This window comes from Oncorhynchus keta, chromosome 8, assembly GCF_023373465.1.
Source record: "Oncorhynchus keta strain PuntledgeMale-10-30-2019 chromosome 8, Oket_V2, whole genome shotgun sequence".
Classification (NCBI taxonomy): domain Eukaryota; kingdom Metazoa; phylum Chordata; class Actinopteri; order Salmoniformes; family Salmonidae; genus Oncorhynchus; species Oncorhynchus keta.
The window spans coordinates 4987427-5008778 of NC_068428.1; the positions used below are offsets into that span (position 1 = coordinate 4987427).

Below are 21352 nucleotides of genomic sequence, written 5' to 3' on the forward strand. Positions count from 1 at the left end.
CTACTTGAGATAGATGCTTTTTGCTTTGGATAAATCTAAACACATTTCATAAAAGACACCCAACAGCACAGATAGAACAAGGACATAGTTATAAATATATTTATTGGGAGGTTCCAATTAAATATTATTCACAATTTAATGACAGCGTTTTCGAGGTGTGAAACTGTGGTGTCCTATGATTAGAAAGTATTTGATTGACTTTGGCTTTGATTGAGTCTGGCCTAAACAACAGGCTGTTTTTATTTAATCATTTTATTTTGAACGCTTGAAAGTCCCGGAAGAGGCGCTGCATGTGTCTTGCAGAGACCGCGGGAAAATGTCGTTATTTCCTGCTCCCTGAACAAGGTTGTCGAGTCGTCGCGACAGTGATTGTAAACAGATGATAAAGAATAATAACATGCTAAACAACATTCTTAGAATCGATTGTCATATGGTGAGTAAATAGTTTGTGTAAATTCACATTCCAAGGTTTTTTCATGATTTAATGTTCCTCCGTGTCTTGAGTTTGGAGATGGGTACGTTTGTGTGGGTCCCATAGCTAGCTAACGTTAGCTGGCTTGTGTCAGTCCGCTAGCTAAAATATTGTAACGGTAACTATTTTGTGGCTGTGTCATTCCATCATATCCTTGCCCTTGGTGCATGTGACGTTACAAGGAGCCGACATAGCTGATTTTAAGTTTGCTCAATGAACTACAAACATAATTGTTTTGTTGTTAATTAAATGACTGGCTGACTAACAAGCTTACTAGCTACTCAATCTAGGCATTGGTACTAGTTAGTAGCTACCACCAACCCAGCAGAAGCCCTTGTGCTAGCCATTCCAGCCAGAGTAACATGTTTTGTAACGTTATGCTTCTTAGATCCTAGGTAGCTTGCTAGTTGACATTAGGCAGCTTACTGTTAATAACTAGCTAAAGTAGTTGACATTAGAAAGCTTACTGATAATTATAAGAGCTAACTAGTTGTGTGATCATGCTACAAGATAACTTAATGTTACTTCTTTTAAAATCCAGGCATTAGTCTCTGGAAGGTCCAAATGTGTTGCTGATCACTTTTCCAATCGACCTCACCAATTTCAAGATATCTGGACTCTTTTGCAAGTAATGCATGGCTTGCCTCACAAATTATGCATCGTTTCTTCCAGCTACTTCCAGGTACATCTCTGAGGCATTGATTGAGCATCAGGAGAATGGAGGGGGATTTGATGGATGAAGTGTATGGTGACCTCAGCCAAGACCACCATAGTGAGTACAATGCTATAACCTATTTCACTGTCCATAGATGGTGGATTTAAAAAAAAAAAATATTTCACCTTTATTTAACCAGGTAGGCCAGTTGAGAACCAGTTCTCATTGACAACTGCGACCCGACCAAGATAACGCAAAGCAGTGCGACAAAAACAACAACACAGAGTTACACATGGGATAAACAAACGTACAGTCAATAAAACAATTTAAAAAATCTATATACAGTGTGTGCAAATGTAGTAAGATTAGGAAGGTAAGGCAATAAATAGGCCATAGTGGTGAAACAATTACAATTTAGCATTAACACTGGAGTGATAGATGTGCAGATTATGATGTGCAAGTAGAGATACTGGGGTGCAAGTAGAGATACTGGGGTGCAAAAGAGCAAAAATGAATAACAATATGGGGATGAGGTAGTTGGGTGGGTTATTTACTGCTGAAAGACATGGTACAACTTCCCTAAAGTCCACTGAAGAAAAATATAAATGCAAAGATTTTACCGAGTTACAGTTCATATAAGGAAATCAGTTAATTTACATAAATTCATTAGTCCCTAATCTGTGGATTTCTGATGACTGTGAATACAGATATGCAGTTGTTGGTCACAGATACTTTAATACATCCCCCTAAGGTTGAAAACCAAATTAGCATAATAGTAATAAAAAACAATCCCCATAAAAAAAAATCAGTTTAAGCTAGAGATGTGTTTTTTTGCATTGGATGCATCTCATTGGATGCGTCTCAATCTGCCGTATCTGCCTATGGCGCACTTCTACATCTATGGTGAAAGTTGACAGAGCTAGAGCAGTGTTTGTCAGCTCCCTAAAAATCGGTCTTCTCACAAAATTGTCTGTAGCCGAGAGAAGTAAACAAAATTGTGCACAAAAATTGAGAGAAGCTTTTTGTGCATATGGAACATTTCAAAGATCTTTTATCTTGGCTCATGAAACATTAGACCAACACTTCCCATGTTGCGTTTTATATTGTTGTTCAGTATAGTTACTGCCATGAGTTGATCTCTATTCTTATTGCATAACTGTTCTGTCACAAAGCACTCTTATGGAAAAGTATGAATTCTCCTTTTCTCTCTTGTATTGTTCGGTAAGGGTCGAACCATACCGGATTTATGCACTCAAAGAAAATACACATACCTATCTTATGTGAATCCCTTACTACATAAGCATATTATCTGTACTGTATCCAATAATACAAGGCATTTCTGCAGTAATATTATTCCATCTGATGAAATTACAGAAGTGCAATATGTGGGTAACTTTGCGATACTTTTACCCCACAGATACCACAGCAGCTTTCAATGAAGACTCTGTGGATATTTATTTTGGTTTAGAAAGTCCGAAGATGAATTCGGACGCAGGTAAACATCACTCAAACGCACACATTGGTTTCTTCACGAGATGGTCAGATATATATATTTTTACAAGTAGAAAAGATACCCACATTGCTGATATGAGAACTGATAACATACTTTGTATTTGTGCGATCTTATTACAGAAAGGAATTACACACTCCTCTCACCACAGAATCTGAAATATATGGATTTGTATGAAGAAATCATAACAGAAGAACAGCAGGATAGAGAGTCTTCCTATAATGAGGTGTGTACCATAATGCTTATCCAATTCATATATGCATTATTTTTTTAAACCCCTGGGTTTGTCTTAAATGGAATGCTGGTACACAGCTCCTTTTCCCATTAGAAATGAATAACCATCAGTACCCCCTATCTCATTACAGTTGAGGACCAGATTCAATGCAGCACAAAGCCAAGTTGATGAGTTAATGAGAAGGTTGCAGCAGACTGAAACACAGGTTTGCAATAGAAATTCTTAAGTGTCACTCGTGTATTAGTAGTACCCCTTGAAATAATAATAACCAGTACTTGAAATAATTGGATTGTACAAATAAAAATGTTCCTTGACAATCATGAATGTGATTCTGTCGCGATGAAAAGGCTAAATTGGCAAAATTATTCCATTGATTATCCCATTTACATTTTTAGTCATTTAGCAGACGCTCTTGTCCAGCACTAATTACATTACAGTTAGTGTAAGTTAGTGTTACCACTTATGTGCTTGACATGCGTTTTCACTTTGAAGAATACAACGCTGAACACCGAGAACAGCCGCCTGAAGAAGAACATCTGTGCGCTCATCAAGACCGCTAAAATGGAGGTTGTGCGGAAGGACGAGGAGATAAATAGGTTGAGCCAAAGGTAAGTGTCTTGGACCTTCATATACACCTGTGAAGTGGTAACTCGTGGTTGGCAGGGTACTCACGGTCATTTAGGGATGTACATCTCCAACGGGGACAGGCAAGAACAAAAAATACACATTTTACACAAATGTAGACTTTCTATGAACTCTCTGTAAATCTAAGCATGTGAGTAAATTATGTTTCAACTTTTAGTTTCAGGCCAAGGAGGGGTCCTGTAGTTCACCATCAATCTCAGATGAACTGCCTGAGAAATCCAATTCCAAACCGACTGAATCCTACGGGGCCGTCTCAACTTAGCCAACCACAAGTTCCAAACCGACTGAATCCTACGGGGCCGTCTCAACTTAGCCAACCACTAGTTCCAACTAGACAGAATTTTACAGGGCAGCCTCCACCAAGCCAACCCCCGGGTCCTAGACAGGATTGTGTTGTAAAGGATCTTAGCCAGCTCCTCTGTAAAGACAGAGATGTGGTCCACCCCCTTCTCCCTCCAACCCCCTCTGATGCAACAGTTTTCCGACCACCTCTTCCTGATACAACAGTTCTCAGACCACCTCTTCCTGATACAACAGTTCTCAAACCACCTCTTCCTGTCACTTCAAAGACCGCTAAAGGAGATTCAGAAGCTCTAGCGAAACGCACTGTTGGTAGTTCCAGCCAGGACTCTGTGAATAGACACCCTACACGTGAACTTGACCCGTCAGACGAGCCGAAACAAACCAAGCACAGAGAAGGCGGAGGTGGAAATCCGAGGCTGTCCGACTCAAATGAGCAGCGAAAATATAACTCCAAGTCAAGCAGATGCCCTCGTCTCTCAGATGTTGAGGTACGCAGGAGATCAGAGCGGGCCAAAAATCCAACCTCGGACATTTTGCATTGCACTGCTTCTTCTGACCGCACTTCCGAAGGATTGTCTAAAGATTGTGCAGCCCATCAATCAAAAGCTTCTAGTCGGCATTATCAGGAGCTCGGGCGTGATAAGGGTGATGGTAATAGGCATAGTAGAGGTACTAAAGACATTTCCTCTAACAGAAAGCATGCCTATTTGAACCAAGCCAGTGTCACTGAACGATCCAGTGAATCTTTTAATCGCAAGGGAGGGACAAGTCCTCCAAGGGACCGTCGAAGGAAAGAGGAGAGAAGAAGAGAGGATGAGGTCAGAAAAGAAAAGAATACATCAAAAAAATCAGGAGAAAGAAAAAGCACTTGTACAGAGAGAAGAAGAACAAAGGAAAGTGGCCGATGCAGTAAGGACGTCAGTAAGGACAAGACGATGGACGACAGTAAAGTCGGGGAGCAAAAGACAGGTGAGAAGTCTGAATTTCTTCCATCTGAGGCTAAATTGGCTGCGAAAAGCTCTGTAGAGGAAACTGGTCCAAACAGAAAGTTAAGTTTCATGGAAACTCTGAATCTTACCCTGTCACCAGTTAAAAAACCAAGACGGCTTGCTGAAACCAAAGAACGGGAGGGCACACCACCTGAGGAAGTTTCTGAAGACCAGTCAGCGGAAGACAGTGGACAGCCTGATCTAGACAAGTTCCTCATCTTAGACGAAATCAACAGCAGTGTGGTAGAGACCGACGAGGTCTTTCAGGACCCAGTGGTACAGCCCACTTCAGAAATCCCAATGCCTTCGGAACCTGGAAGTATTGACCTTAGACATACAGACAAAGAACCTTGTCAGGATGCTAACAAAGGTCTGACTGAGGCCACAGTGGCCAAAAAGCAACCTCAGTGCCAGTTAGAAGTGGAAGACACTATTGTCCAAGGTGTCTCTGAAGGTAAGCCTGAGCTGCCGGAGGCCACAGTGGATCAGGGGACTGAACCCACCACACCAGAACCTCTCAGGGAGGTTTGTGTTTCAGCTCCAGACTGTGCCATTGTTTTGAGAACTCCACTGAAAAGCAGACCTGAAGAATGTGCCTCTGCGAATAAAGTGAGTGAGTCAGAGGATTTTACTGCTGCTGCTGTTACTGCTCCTACTGTGGCTGGGAATTGTGGAAACAATTCAAATACTGACACTGGCCTATCATCTAACGGATTTACCCCTGACCATTCAATGGAAAATGTAGTTCTTATTACTGACAATTGGGTGTGTAAGCCAAACGGTAAAACTCCCAGTGCTTTGGTCTGTGAAAGTCAAGCTGTTGAAACTGTGACACATGTTCCACCCGCTGCTGTCTGTGTGGGACACCCTGCTGTTGAAGGTGTTTCAGGAAAAGAACCATCGGAATCTCTGCAATTGCCACTGCCTGCCTCTGTTATTTCAACCTCTAGTCTAGACGTGACAGCAGAGGTGCGAGATATTTCCAAGCATGGTGTTTCCAGTACGATTAGCATGGAGGTAATTCCAGAGATCTGCATTACATCTGAGATCGTTGAAGATGCCACAGAGATACCTCTGGAGTGTGAGAAAGAGCGGACTGTTGTGGAACAAGGTTCACCGTTGAGCGGTTTTGAAGTGTCTAAGGTGAGCAGCACAACGGGAGAGGTTGCACCATCAGCACAGCACAACAGTGGCTTGTCACAAACGCCAAAGAAGTCCCTCGATTCTGAGCCAAGTCACACAGAGAATGAGGACATGAATGTTGAGCCCTCTAGCTCCATTCCATTGGCCCATGATGAGAACTCGATGATGCTTACACTGGGCAGCCTTAAAGGTATTCCAGATGCCATCAGCCCACTCACAAGCCCAGTCCGTCCAATGAGGAAAAGCCATCAGCCGCCATGTCCCAGCAAACCTGCTTACGTCAAGAGTCTTCACAAAGGTAAGCATCACTTAGATGACAATTCATCACTTAGATGACAATTCATCACTTAAATGACAATGAACCTCGTATTCATTACAGCACCATACCAGAGTCTACATGTACATCTAAGGCACATTTCTGTGATATGTTGTTAAAAAGATGGGAAAGGTCCTAAAAAATGCTTCTCTGTGACATAACAGGGTGGGATTATTATTATTTTTTTTTTTTTTTTAAGTTGATTTTTCAAAGTCTACAACAAGTTTCTAGCCAGAGGGAAGAGTATTTTCTTGCTCCCCACATCACAGCGATTCTCAGGTTTAAACCGTTGCAATTTTTAATGATGTAATCGGGTAGAACTTTCAAAAGTTGTTTTCACATGTAGACAATGGTATTGTCCTGGAGATGATCAAATGACGTTGGAAAGTGGTGGAGTTGCTCTTTAAGATATGTCACCATGGGTATGGTTAAGATTTTATTAATTTTATGAAAATGTTTAATTATTGTCAAAGTTAGGAAGATGCAGCAGTAGCCTATGTTTGTAATCATCTGCCTAATTCCATGATACTGAATTTACTTTGTCAACATAGGCCTACACGTTACGCCTTTTACTTAGCTAATGAAACCAAACATCTTGTATTTGACAGAGTTTACCAGTGCTGCTGGGGATCCCAATTCAAAGAAGTTCGATGTGAATATGGAGAACAAGAATCCTGGCCGCTCCATTGCAAGTGCTACACAACAAGCTGTGGATCGGGATTCTGTCCATTCTTCCAGCCCTGAGGATGAATTGGAAGAGGGTGAAATCCTTAGTGAAGGGGAAGAAACTCCAATCACGCCAAGTTCTCCAGCCAAAACGGTTAGGCCCACAAGCCCGGTTAAAAGTCAACAAATTCCCAAGTCATCCCCTAGGCTTTCCAAGAAGTCGCTTGAAGAGAAAGGGAGTTCTAAACTCTTAAGTAAAACCTTGATTTCACCAGTTGGAAGCCCCGTGTCAAAAGCTCGCTATAAAACGGTTCAACCTCCGTTACCCAAAGCTGCCTTGTGTACCGTGGAGGAGGTTATGGCCATGTTTGTAAAGATCCGCTATGCGTGCAGGAAAAAGTACATGAAGCTTCGTTCAACCTTCTCTAAGGAACGCTTCTGCGGTGTTATGGACATGTCCCTTGACTCTTTTACAGACTTTGTTGATAGTGTCAGCTTTACTAAACTATGCAGCCAAGAAGATGACCTCAAAGTGAAATTGAAGAACAACATAATGTCTGTTTTGAGTAAGTTATCAAATAATGGCATTGTCAACCGCATCTTTGACCAGGAACCACTTAATATGAAGTCCAAACTGTGGGAATTTGTGAATGTGCAGTTAGACTTCTTATTCAAGGAAATTCAGACTGCTCTGAGAAGTGTTTGCAAATCCTCAAATGGAAACCAGTCTGCAGGAGCTGAAAAAAGGGACTTGAGTCTCTCCAAGCAGCCAGTGAAGTCCCCCAAGCAGCCAGTGAAGTCCCCCAAGCAGCCAGCGAAGTCCCCCAAGCAGCCAGCGAAGTCCCCCAAGCAGCCAGTGAAGTCCCCCAAGCAGCCAGTGATGTCATCGGTGTCCACAGCCTCTAAACTTAAAAGACCGCAGGGAGCGGTAAAAAAAACAAATTGTGTGTCCAGAACATCTGCAAGTAAAAGACCGCAAGAGGAATTAACAGACTGTGTTGAACCCAACATAAAAAGAAACAGGGCTCAGACTCTCTCCCCTTGCAAAACCGGTCTTGGAAGAGGCAAAAATATTAAAATGTCATTTGAAGAAGACAAGGAATCAGAGCCTCAAACCTCAGATCATCCTCTTATGCAACCTCCTTTGCAACACGGGTTAGAGATCTTATCATCAAACAGCCCTTCGTCTGCTGAGAAAACGGCTGCCTATGTTCGCCGGCTGTCTCAAAATGGCTCACTCCATGACAAGTCTGACTTCGAAATCCTCACAGAACAGCAAGCCTCCAACCTAACATTCAACCTGGTGACAGACTCCCAGATGGGAGAGATCTTCAAGTGTCTGTTACAAGGGTCTGATCTGCTAGAAACTAATGTCTCAGCTGGGGACAATCACGGCTGGCCTCTTGGTACTCCTCGGAAAGGAGAGCGCTTCCGAGGCGTTACCACCCCAAGCAAAGTTTGTACCACAACCAAAGTTGGTACTCCCTCTAAAGTCATTGCCACATGGTCTTCTATTTCACCTTGCAAGTTTTCCTCTCCAAATTCAAAAGTCCAAATTCCACTAAATCCAGCTTTGTTGGATGAGAGTTGCATGTTGGAGGTGCCCTCCAGCCTACCAGAAGACAAAATGACATCGCAGTCCAGTGTGTTCTCGCAGAGATCTTATTCCATTTTGGCAGAAGATCTGGCTGTCTCCCTCACAATTCCTTCGCCTCTCAAGTCTGACAATCACCTCAGCTTCTTGCACCCAGCCAGCGTGGAGCCCATGGCTGCTCCAGATAGTGTCATCAGTGCACATTTCAGTGAGGATGCTCTTATGGATGGGGAAGATGCTACAGAGCAGGACATTCACCTTGCCCTGGACACAGACAACTCCAGCGGTGCGTCAAGCGGTGGTGGCAGAACTAGGGAGGCTCCTGTTAACCCCCTGTTTCACTTCAAGCCTCACTTGCCCATGCAGGCAGTAGTGATGGAGAAGTCAAATGATCATTTCATTGTGAGGATACGGCATGCAAACACCAGCCCAGACATCAACTCCAACAACTCAGGTGTCAACTTCACCAACCTAGGCATCAACTGCACCAACCCAGGCATCAACTTCTCCAACCTAGGCAACAACTCCACCAGCCTAGTGGTCAACCCCACATGCCGAAGAATTAAATCAACAAGCCAAGGAGTCAACTCTTCCAGTCCAGGAAGTGTAAACTCTACCTACCCAGGAAATAACTCTACCAACAAAGACACAAACTCAAGCTACCCATGTGTCAACTCCACAAGCCCACAAGTCAACTGCACCAACCCAGTTATCTACCCCATAAGTGCAGACATCAATCCAAGGGCTGTCTCAAGCCCTCAAACACCACCAGGAGAAGAACAACATGTCAAAGACCAAGGAAAAACTCCTTCTAAAACCCATTTTTCGGAGGCCAGTCCTCCTTTCTACCTTTCCACAAGCACCGAAACAGCATCTGCGCTGTCTTCACCATGCCTCACCATCATAGAAGACACACCGGAGAGGGCCCACAGCAAGGGTAAGACGGGGAAAAAGCGGACAAGGAACCACATGGAAATGAAAGCAAAGCGGCCTAAAAAGGAGGTGATCCCTGAGAAGATCAAGCATAAAAAGAAGTCCTCAAAAAGGGCCAAAGGAAAGGAGGCTAGAAGCTCCAAGAGCGAGAGAAGTAAAGTCACTACTCCACCCCAATCTACCCCATCACCCAACAGCCTGTCTGCCAAGAATATCATCATAAGAAAGGGGGCAGTGGTGGTGACTTGGACAAGGTGAGTTGGGTTTTAACATTCATGCCTTTTTGTTTACGTACCATCTTGCATGTTAGCTGTTGGGGAGTCTTCAAGTGTCATGATTTTCACTGAAAACCGTAATTTTCTTTTAAAGGGATGAAGACCGAGATATTCTCCTTGCGCTGAAGATGAAAGGTGCCTCTCCAGATACTTTCTCTTCCCTATCGGAGAAGATGAACAAGACACCCGCTCAGGTATGTCTTTACCTATTTGCTGTGTTTGTAGTTTTTCATAGTAATGGAATTCTATGTTTTTGATTTGAGACTAGTAGTTATTGCTGAGCATTAATGTTGGTTCTGTATATTTGAGTATTTAAAAAATATATATATCTTTTAGATTGCAGAGAGATTTTCCCAGCTGATGAAGCTTTTTAAGAAGAAGAAGATGGCAAGTTGACTTTCCAGAATCGTAGAATTTTTCTTCATTCAATGAAGATTTCGTGTACTATGCTTTTTTTTTTTTTTTTTCTTTTTTTTACTCAGATGTCGCAAGGTCAAAAGTCGATTTTCCCATTTGACGAATGAGCAGAAGCAGATCATCTGAATTTGATCCCTGTAATTGATGGCCCTGGAACATATGAAGGCCAAACCAACCAGATCTCAAACTGAATTGTTTTTGTTTTTTGTTTGTTTGATGGGTGGTCAGCAAGGATCAGAATATCCTTGAGGTAACATCCACACATGCTTCAATGTATCGTCTCCCCACAGCCTAGATGAATACAGCTCGTATAAGATGTTTTGGTACATCTGCACTAGTATTTCTTTTTGTTTGCGTTAAATCTGATCTACCATGTTGATCCTGGGCAATATCCCATATCAACTTCACAACTCTTAATATGCCCCAGCAAGTTTATACCGTATGTGGAGTTAAACACTGCTGCAATCATACATTTCATTTGAACTAATTGACACATTTTATCAGTAAATGGGGAGTTGTCTCTGATACTTTTATGGAGCATTGTCGTATGTACTGAAGTTACTTTTTATACAACGTCTGGGGGGTTGGAACTAAAGATTGGAACTACAATTCAGGTCACATTTATATCTTACTTAATGCTGTAAGGTCACATGGCAGAAAGTACATTTTACTGTACGGTATGTCAACAGTATTCTATTTTGGATATATATTGTACTGACTTCAAGATGGTGAGTTAAATTAATAAATAAGGCGCACACGTTCCATTTTATGTATGATTCAAGGTGGTATGTTTATAGAAATTAAGCATTTTAAGGGGAACATTTCCTGTCAGATTTTTGGTTGGTTGGTTTTGGATGAGTGACTACCTGGTTAAACAAATGTACACTGTATATTGTGCATATTTTGGTTTTGTAAATAAAGTGTATTTATTTAACTTGGTTTTGATTTATTAATGGAAATTGAACTCAATGACTACTTGCCACCCAAATGAATACAGCATATTTTGGGCACATTCTCAACTGCTGCTTAGGTTTTATTAGCAACAGGCAGCATATCTTCTGGCCAAAAGTATGAAAGCTTCATGGTCATAGTTCAGCACACTTATTTTTGCTGCAACAGCTGTCATGGGATATTGTTCATTAATAATTAATCCTTCTGCAGGGCAATGTTTCAAGGTAATACATGCTCTAATATAAATATCCAGAAACTGGGCCACGAAGTATGGGAATTGAGGTCAGTGCCTAAGGATGTACTTGCCTTAGCTCACTGAAATGAAGTTGGTTATAGCAGAGTGATTGTAAGGACACCTCATTCATGAGAAATGAATGTCATGGGGTTGAGACTCACATTTGGGTGTATTAAAGGGATATTTCACAAAAATGTGTTTTGGATTCCATACCCTGTAAACAGTCTAGGGAGAAAGTATGACAGCAATCCGGGCTTCGTTATTGTTTAACTGGCCGCTAATGTAGGTAACATTGACTTGCGTTGGATTTGTACCACAAATGCTAAAAAGTTAGCCTTTGAAACGGCCAGGTAAACAAAACCAAAGCATAGATTGCCGTCACACCTTGTCCATCGACTGTTTACAGGGTAAGGAAACCAATATGCCATGTTATAATTTGGGTGGACTATCCCTTTAATGGTGGCTATTGCAACCACACAGTACCACGCAATGTAAAAGTAAGTGTTCAATACATTCCATAATTGATTTTTCTTTCCAATGATTAAATTGTTAACACATTTTTAGGAATCTAAATGGGCTACTAAATATCAATGGAAACCATGTGAATATGTTGTTCTAATTGTGTCATCTGTTAACCGTTTTCATTTATTTAATTAACAGAACTTTTGGGGAGGTCTGGTTGGTCTGTTGCCAGACCAGTCCAGTGCCTCAAATAGCCCACCGTGCAGTGAACTGTGAGATGGGGCATGACTCGTTGAGCATTCTGTCTGGCCCAATAGATTGTTCATTTTGACTTGGTCATTTGAAAACATTTAGTTAGCAGATTTAGATCATATATAAACATAACACCAGCATACAGTGAAGATCAAGAGCTATTTGGAAAGTAAAAATAGCATGCATTTGACATGTATTGGACATTCAAAGCTAGGCCGTGAGCTGATTGGCGCTGTTGGTAACGTTACATGTCCTGCCATCAACAACTGTGTGCTAAAACAAGCCCCAGGCCATTGTCCCATCGCTTGGTGGATCGATCCTCGCAATCTATGAATCCTGCTTGCAACAGATTGGCGACACACTCACTGTAGCGATTCTCAGAGATGGGTCGCCTATCTCGTCAATGGGTGGAAACAAAACGTACATTCTACCAAATATTCAGGTATTTCTGAAGCAAGTGGAACACACAACCTCGTTGACATGTAAGTTGTTTCTTACTCTTAAATCCTTTATTGTGATATTGCATGCTTGAACAGTCTACATTTGAAAGAGGACAATTGCATTGGAATCAGGTAAAATATACACACTAAACTATGAAAAATGTGCTTATCCTGTGAGGTATTTATAAAATACCATGCATGGCCCAGTGGAAATTAATGTATGTAAAATATTTTTTTATAGCGTAAGGATATGTGACTCAGAAGATGGGGGATTGGAACTTGTTGGGGAGTATCTTAGAAGAGGTACATATTCATTCAACCATCGTGGGAAAAATCTGGCTAACCATCCTTTTTATATTCCGGATGCTCGTTCTTGGTGTGGCAGCAGAGGATGTTTGGGACGATGAGCAGAGTGAGTTTGTGTGCAACACGGACCAGCCTGGGTGTAAGAACGTGTGCTACGATGATGCATTCCCCATTTCTCTTATCCGATACTGGGTGTTACAAATCATTTTCGTGTCCTCTCCCTCTCTGGTATACATGGGACATGCACTGTACCGTTTGAGGGCCCTTGAAAAAGAGAGACACAAGAAAAAAGCCTTCCTGAAAGCGGAGCTAGAGGGCGCTGAGCCCGTTCACGAGGACAGACAGAGGATAGAGAGGGAGCTGAGGAAGCTGGAGGAACAGAAGAGAGTAAGGAAAGCTCCACTCAGGGGCTCCTTGCTGCGCACATATGTTTTCCATATCTTGACGAGGTCAGTGGTGGAAGTTGGCTTCATAGTGGGACAATATGTGCTGTACGGAGTTGGATTGGATCCTTTGTACAAATGTGAGAGATTGCCTTGCCCGAACAGTGTGGATTGCTTTGTGTCCAGACCAACTGAGAAGAACATTTTCATGATCTTCATGCTCGTCATCGCTGGGGTTTCTTTGTTCTTGAATCTCCTGGAGATATTCCACCTGGGAGTGAAAAAAGTCAAGCAAAGTCTGTATGGAAATAAAGGTACAGATGACGAAAGCTTATTAGTGTTCAGGTCCAAGAAAAACTCCATGGTCCAGCAGGTGTGTGTCCTCACAAACTCATCACCCCAAAAGATGATGCAACTCACTCAGACGGCCTACACAATGGTCCCTAACAGCCACGTGGATGCTATCCCCTTGTACCTGCATTCGGTAGCTCCTCACAACGATAGTGGCGGCACCAACGACTCAGAGCAGTACCTCAGACAGACTGAGCTCCAGTCCCTGCGACAGCTGAGGACTGTGGAGCACCACTACACCCTGGACCAGAGGAACCACTCATGCAGCAGTGATGACTCCAACGGGCCTAAAGGCTCAGGCCATCCCAGGCACCTCGGAGCACAGCCACGGCCTTCCCTTATGGCCAGCCATATGGAGATACCAGCAGCCCTGTGGAAACAGCTGCGCAAACAGAGCCGGGTCAGCGCTCTGCAGGATTACAGTGACGTGAGTGATTCACCTGACAGTGGTCACTATCCCACGGGGAGGAAGGCTAGTTTCATGTCCCGAGGACTCTCTCAGACCAACCTGGACAGTCCTTCTGATAGCCCGAACTCCGGGAGTGGGACGGACACAGAGGCCAAGCGTATCGCCCAAGGAGAGAGCCCACCTATGACCCCGCCTCCAGCCAGTGGACGAAGAATGTCAATGGTAAGTAGAATTATTACACAACACAATTTTTTTTTAATGGAGGATTCTCATCATGTGTTTCTAAGGCTAAGATTCGGATGAAATAACTACTGACTAACTCATGTTGCATATTTCAATCTTTCAGAGCATGATTCTGGAACTGTCTTCAATCATGAAAAAGTGAGAACTGGCTGAGTGACCAGAAGGATCTGGGGACACTGATTACGAAGAAACATTCGCCTTCTAATTGTATTCATAATAACATATGTATTGTGGATGAGCAGTAAACGCATTAGTATAGTTACACTGAACAAAAATATAAATGCATCATGCAACAATTTCTAAGATTTTACTGAGTTACAGTTCACATAAGGACATCAGTCAATTGATAGAAATCCAATAGGCCCCAATCTATGGATTTCACATGACTGGGAGTACGGATATGCATCTGTTGGTCACAGATACTGTACCTTAAAAAAAAAAAAGTAGGGGCGTGGATCAGAAAACCAATCAGTATCTGTGGAATGTTGTCTCCTCTTCAATGGCTGTGCGGAGTTGCTGGATATTGACAGGAACTGGAACACGCTGTCATACACATTGATCCAGAGCATCCCAAACATGCTCAATGGGTGACATGTCTGGTGAATATGCAGGCCATGGAAGAACTGGAGGTCAGCTTCCAGGAATTGTGTACAGATCCTTGCAATAAGGGGCCATGTATTATGCTGAAACATAAGGTGATGGCGGCGGATGAATGGCACGACAATGGGCCTCAGGATCTCATCAAAGTATTGGTAGCTTATGTCTACCCATACCATAAGCCCCTTCCAATCTTGTTTTGGAGAATTTAGCAGTGCGTCCAACCGGCCTCACAACCGCAGACCATGTGTAACCACGCTAGACTAGGACTTCCACATCCGGCTTCTTCACCTGTGGGATCGTCTGAGACCAGCCACCTGGACAGCTGATGAAACCGTTTCAGGGAAGCTCATCTGCGTGCCCGTCATCCTCACCAGGGTCTTGACCTGACTGCAGTTTGGTGTCATAACTGACTTCAGTGGGCAAATGCTCAGTTTTGATGGCCACTCGCACGCTGGAGAAGTGTGCTCTTCACGGATGAATCCCGGTTTCAACTGTACCGGGTAGATGGCAGACAGCATGTATGGCTTGGTGTGGGTGAGTGGTTTGCTGATGACAACGTTGTGAACAGAGTGCCCCATGGTGGTGATGGGGTTATGGGAAGAGAAATTAACATTCAATTATCTGGCAACAGCTCTGGTGGACATTCCAGCAATCATTATGCCAATTGCATGCTCCCTCAAAACTTGAGACATCTGTGGCATTGTGATGTGACACAAAACTTCACATTTTAGAGTGGCCTTTTATTGTCCCCAGAACAAGGTGCACCTGTGTAATGATCATGCTGTTTGACCAGTATCTTGATATGAGAGCAGGTGGATGGATTATATGGGAGGAGAAATGCTCACTAAGAGGGATGTAAACAAATTTCTGCACATTTGAGAGAATTATTTTTTTTGTGCATAATGGAACATTTCTGGGATCTTTTATTTCAGCTCATGAAACATGCGACCAACACTTTACATGTTGCATTTATATTTTTGTTCAGTGTATGTTTGCTTGGGTAGTTCTAATTTCAAATTTTTGATATGCAAGAAATATCTGTGGCATCAAATGTAATTGCATTTGTGGAATTTTATATTTTTTGTCAAAGTGATATGACTGCAAGCTACTTGTAGTGACATTTTGCTAAAAGACAGTCTTCTCATAAGATGAGAATTCAACATTTTGATTGATAATACATGTAAAACATTGTGGGATATGATGATCAAACCGATCACTGGTGGGCGTGGCCAAAGAGCTTTATTTTTTTCTCATCTGACCATAGCACCCGGTTCCAACCCAAGTGCCAATGCCATTTAGCAAACACCAGGTGTTTACAATTGTTGGTTGCTCACAATACAGGCGTTAAAAAAAAAAATAGAAACCATTCCAAATAGCCTTTTGGCTTGGAGGTGGCGTTCTGTAACTCTCCAACTGTGGCTCTTGGACTTTTCTTTGCCTCCCAAACCATCTTTCTCACTGTGCAAAGGGACAAGAAACACTTGGGTCCTCTTCTTATGTGACTACTTTACACCTTATTTCAAATCTGATATGATTTTTCATCAGATAGTCCATATACCTTTGATTCATTTCGAATTACACCTTAAAAGTACAGATTATGATTTAGTGAAAGAATACGACGATGTAAACCATATTTATTTGCATTTGCACATATAAAAAAAAAAGGACAAAAATAACGTACATGATATGATTCTTTATTTCATAAACAGAAATGGTGTCTAGACAAAAAATGTCATTTATATAACACGAGCAATTGAAATGAATGAAAAGGGGGTTTACGCAACACTGTATTTACAATGGTTGTTAAGTCATTTGAATTCATTAGGGGTTGGTGTAGCATTTAAAAATGAACAAGGTAAGTAGAGAATAAGCAAATAACAGTTATTTCAAATGGACAATATTAACACAAAACAGTCTTCTAGAAAAACGGGAGAGAAAAACAACTCTGTGACTACAAACTTAAGAGTTATTACATTTAAAAATAATGATGCACCAAAATCTACTAATACAATAATCCATATAATCTGTGTAAAAAGCATGTAAAAAAAAAACACCTGATGCAGTTTGCTGATACAGTCATTGACCAATTATGAGAGGTATGAAGGATTTCACAGGTAGATAAGTGTGAGAACGTCTGCACTGGTGGTTACTCAGAAATGGGGGGCGTAAGGCCCCTGCATACACTCACTTCACTTGAATGTGAACTATGGCCTCTGCAAGTTCTAAGGCAAAGATCGGAGGTGCACTTGTATCCATGTAACTCGGAAACATCCCCAGTTGAATGAAAAGACAAGTTGAGGAAACACAGTTTTCTGTTTACAAAATGTAAAAACACTAACCATCAGTCCAATTTGAACCTACCAATTTCTATATACATGGCAAATTGAATAAACACTTTTTTGTAAACATATTTAACTTTTCTTTTACTCCTAAAATGGTCTCAGCCTGTGCATGTAATCAGGATACCAGTATACCGACGGTTGAGTTGGCCGTGCTCTACTTTCAACCACTGGCCACCATAGTAACACCACACATGGCATATCAGGCATGGAGCAGCTCTCTCAAGGCTAGAGGGCTAAGAGGTATGGACTGGACTGTCAAATGACTGGAGGGATGGTGCTGCTTTAAAAACTCTTCATGTATCTGCGTCCAGTAATCATAATAGCATTATAAGGACATCTACAAACAGATAGAAGGATATCTATTGGTATAGCTTTGATGGAGGACAATAGAAACCTGATGCATTTCAATACATTTTCTCAAAATATGACATTTGTCAAAGTGTAGCCTAATGAGTGTGCTTTTCTGGTGGAACGTCATGCTTTTCACTTAAAAAAAAACGAGTACGAAAAAGTCGGAATTGCATATGGTTTGCACAAATGTCCACTTGAATCCACCCATCTTTAGTTTTCTGTTTTGTATCTGATAATGGGTATGAATACCGTTCCACTTCAGTGACGGCTTATGAATCAGAGCAAAGTGGAAAAAGAACCTCGCAAACAACAATTTCAACAGGCAATCACAACTGCTCTAGACTGAAGCCTTCGAGCAAGGATGCCGTTACGACATGCATGGTGTGTGTGTGTGTGTGTGTGTGTAGTCATATTTGTGCGTATGCTTGTGGTTCTCTGTGTGAGACTGTATATGAGTCTAGCTACAACCTTAGGGAAACCTATGTGTATGGTCAAATAATCAGACTAGCAACCACACCGCAAAACACAGAGCACTCTTAATACCACACGGTTTGTTCCCAGTCAGGACTGGTTGGAGAACTACATAACTGTGTCCAACAGGGGGCAGCAGAGTAACGCCAAGGGGAATTTGCAGACTCCTCAATATATACAGTTGTATTATCGCTCTTTCCTGACAAACTGTATAGCTTTTCGTCCTGAATGAAGTTCAAGTTATGAGCAAAGTTTTATATTCCAATTGAATTCACTCCTCTTCATTAGGTTATGGCTCTATTTTCTTATATTCTGTATGTTCAAGCACATCTCTGACTGTTGAACAGATAAGAAAAGTATTTCTGTATATTTACATTATAAATGTAAATATGGTTCATCAACAAAAGACAAGAGTAAATCATTTAGCTGAGGACTATAGTTAGAAGCAAACGTAAGCTAGACAAACTAACTAAGTAAAATATACAGGGGCATGCATTCACATCACAGAATATGATGTTTTCAACAAATGTACAACCAGGGCTAAAATGTTACTATATCATATGATTGTTGCTCAATCAGTTTGATGATGACACACACAGTGCTTTCACGTGAACTGAAGTCTCAATTAGCTTATTCAATTCTTAAAGAATTACAAATATAAGATGTGAACCCTCTCAATATTAAGTTAGCTTCCTTTTGTTGTTGTTAATAACCCTGTTTACTGTAGTTAATGTCTTCATATAGATATTTATATCAATATTAACATTCAATAAGATGTTTTCATTTAAGTGCCAATTCAAGTGTTTCGGTTTCAGACTTTTCAGGATTCTGAATCAGACATAAGCCCTCTATGAAGTGCTATTAGAACTAGTTATAACTGAGCATCCGGTGCTGGAAGGAAAGAGCCTGAATTGAGCCCAGATTCATTAGGAGAAAGTATCCTTGGTAAATAGAAATACTTTGTGTCTGTTTTTGTTGTTTGTTGCAGACAGAATAGCTATCCCTCAGCTTGAGAAGACGTCTACTCACACATTCCTTGGCAACATTGAAACACAACACTGAAGAAATCCAAAGGGTGCCTGTGAGAGTTTTCCCCATCGTACATATAGCATCTTCAAACACTGATAAGGAGAAATGAAGTTTCCTCAAAAACACAACAAGCTGAAACTCGTTTTCACATGTAAAGTGGTGTCCAATTTTGAATGGATGTGGCTTGAACCACTGGTTAATAACATACTTACACGGTCCGTGCCAGCAACATCCAATTTTCATGTAAGGGGCTCTGAAATGAATGTATGTGTGTGTGTGTGTGTGTGTGTGTGTGTGTGTGTGTGTGTGTTTTGTGGGCGTGTCAAGCTGATTTCCTGAGTTTAAGAACACCCACCCTTATGGGGAATTTTCCTTTAGGCAGGAAACAGCAAAGCAAATATTTCCCCTTAGCAAAAACCTCAGTGAAAAGAAACGTCTAAGCCTCTACTTGTATAATATTACTGTGACAGTCACCATGCTCCATACTATATACATTATACATATACGCTCTGCCCAAGCAAGCACTTGAAAGTTACCATTACAACATCCAAATACAATGGTATTGCTGATGTGTGGGAACCAGGATTGGGGTCAATTCCTTTTCCATTCCAGTTCATTCAGAAAGCAAACCAAATTGCAATTCCAATTTCACATTTTTCCTCATTGAAAAGCCTTCAAGAGAGTTGGAATTCAGTGTACGTCCTGACTGGAATTGAAATGGAATTGACCTCAACCCTGGTGAGAACATAGCTATTTAACCACCTGTCAAATCGTTCGTTTTTCTCTTTCGTTTCAGTGCTGCGGAAGGCAAAGGAGGAATGTTTAGGTACTGTCTGTATACATTGTTTTGCTGTACAGAAAATGCTAAATGAGTGAAGCAGAAGACATTTTTTTTGCATATGAACATTTACAGTCTAACTGCTTCATAAATCTCTCATGTACAGAAGCTGTATTCTTATTTTCATGGATCATATCGAACATTCAGAAGATTTCTTCCTGAGTTTGAATTGCTGTGACAAGGGCCACCGAGAGAGTGAGAGAATAAGCGAGAGAGAGAGAGAGAATATACAGAGAGCGAACGTGTTTTAAGAGGTAGAAATAGATTGATAGGAAATAGACAGAGTAGAAGAGAGAGAGAGAGAGAGAGAGAGAGAGAGAGAGAGAGACAGAGAGAGAGACAGAGAGAGAGAGAGAGAGAGAGAGAAAGGGAGAGACGAGAGAAATAGGGAGAGAGACAGGGAGAAACTGTAGGTTGATCGAGAGACAGAGGAGCTGCTGTTAGGTCCATTGAGGTTTGAATTGAAGATGTGAACTTTGCCCATCCCTGTGAGTAGACTGTAATACCTGGATAAAGAACACTGTGGAGATCGCTGCCTGCCCGGACACGGTGTAGCACCATTGTAAGAGGAGTTTTGTGTGAGAAGTTCCCACTCTGTCATGGTTACAGAGAGGAGAATAGCTGGAGAACAGTATTGCTGCTCTTAAGACAACTGTTGTGTCAACCTTTAAAAAGATATACAAACAACAAATATTTTCAAAGAACACTGGCCAAGGCTGACCATCTCAACAAGGGGGAAAGGGGTTTGTCAGAAGAAAATCAAAACTAAAAATTAAATAATAAATCATAAAAAAACAGATATTAAAACCACCGTTTACTAAGTACAGTCCTTTCTCGGCTGTTCATCAGTTGTACATTTATCAGTCATTTCCTGGCAGAAGTCTACCGTCACTGTCTGATTGGACTGTTCATTGAACGAGAGCCCCGCCTCCATGTATAACCTCGGCTCCTGGCCTTCTGCCTCGTTGCTGCCCGCCCCCCCGTCAGCCCCATTCCCCATGACAGAGTCAGGCTCGCTCTCTGAGGGCCCGGGGGACTTGAGGAAGCTGGGCTCCGGGGTGGCTGAGCCGGAGTGGGTGGTGAGGTCAATGCTGTTGGAGGCAGCATTGCCGGCAATGTCGATGGTGTTGGTGACGGGCTTCAGGACCGGGCAGTAGTGGTTCAGGGACTGAACCTGCTCGGGGCTCAGCTGCACATCCCTGCACACTTCTTGGGACAGACAGGAGAAGTTCTCCCACAGCTCACCCATACACTCCTTCAGCTGGTTCCTCTCTGTCAGCAGCTTGTCCTTCTCGTTCACCTGGTGGACACACAAGGAAATATTAGGGATGAGGACTAGTGTCATGAGCTGTGGTCTGACCAGGAGCAAAGATACATGCAGTAAATACTGTGATACCGTTTGATACTGCAGCTGCACAGTCGACGTTCTACAAATGTTTCACGCTGCCTATAGCAGCAGCGTGACATAGATACGTACTACATGCATAGATACGTACTACATGCATAGATACGTACTACATGCCAATTCATCTCTTC

The 21352-nt window shown here is 42.0% G+C and overlaps 2 protein-coding genes across 3 annotated transcripts; both read left to right on the top strand.

Moving 5' to 3' along the window:
* The first annotated feature begins 11 nt into the window (after nt 1-11).
* On the top strand, nt 12-11087 carry LOC118386726 (CASP8-associated protein 2-like). 2 transcript variants are annotated; one of them, XM_035774484.2, is made up of 12 exons: nt 12-433; nt 1145-1244; nt 2545-2622; nt 2760-2863; nt 3003-3077; nt 3365-3480; nt 3675-4789; nt 4910-6250; nt 6877-9715; nt 9831-9930; nt 10073-10123; nt 10219-11087. In XM_035774484.2, the coding sequence occupies exons 2-12, from the start codon at nt 1190-1192 to the stop codon at nt 10258-10260; spliced, it is 5916 nt and encodes a 1971-aa protein (XP_035630377.2). In that variant the 5' UTR covers nt 12-433; nt 1145-1189; the 3' UTR covers nt 10261-11087. The 2 variants fall into 2 exon arrangements, with proteins under 2 accessions (XP_035630377.2, XP_035630374.2); XM_035774481.2 differs by having other exon boundaries at nt 13-433; nt 3675-6250.
* A 1670-nt stretch (nt 11088-12757) lies between these two features.
* LOC118386580 (gap junction alpha-10 protein-like) lies at nt 12758-16361 on the top strand. Its single transcript, XM_035774273.2, has 2 exons — nt 12758-14164; nt 14289-16361. The coding sequence occupies exons 1-2, from the start codon at nt 12758-12760 to the stop codon at nt 14325-14327; spliced, it is 1446 nt and encodes a 481-aa protein (XP_035630166.2). The 3' UTR covers nt 14328-16361.
* Nucleotides 16362-21352: the final 4991 nt, after the last annotated feature.

Excerpts from the sequence above, each read along its gene's own strand:
- LOC118386726 (XM_035774481.2), top strand. The coding sequence starts at position 1,190 with ATGGAGGGGGATTTGATGGATGAAGTGTATGGTGACCTCAGCCAAGAC. Across the intron at positions 3,078-3,364 it reads TGCAGCAGACTGAAACACAG|AATACAACGCTGAACACCGA; the intron begins GTTTGCAATAGA and ends TTCACTTTGAAG. Across the intron at positions 9,931-10,072 it reads TGAACAAGACACCCGCTCAG|ATTGCAGAGAGATTTTCCCA; the intron begins GTATGTCTTTAC and ends TATATCTTTTAG.
- LOC118386580 (XM_035774273.2), top strand. The coding sequence starts at position 12,758 with ATGGGGGATTGGAACTTGTTGGGGAGTATCTTAGAAGAGGTACATATT. Across the intron at positions 14,165-14,288 it reads GTGGACGAAGAATGTCAATG|AGCATGATTCTGGAACTGTC; the intron begins GTAAGTAGAATT and ends TCAATCTTTCAG.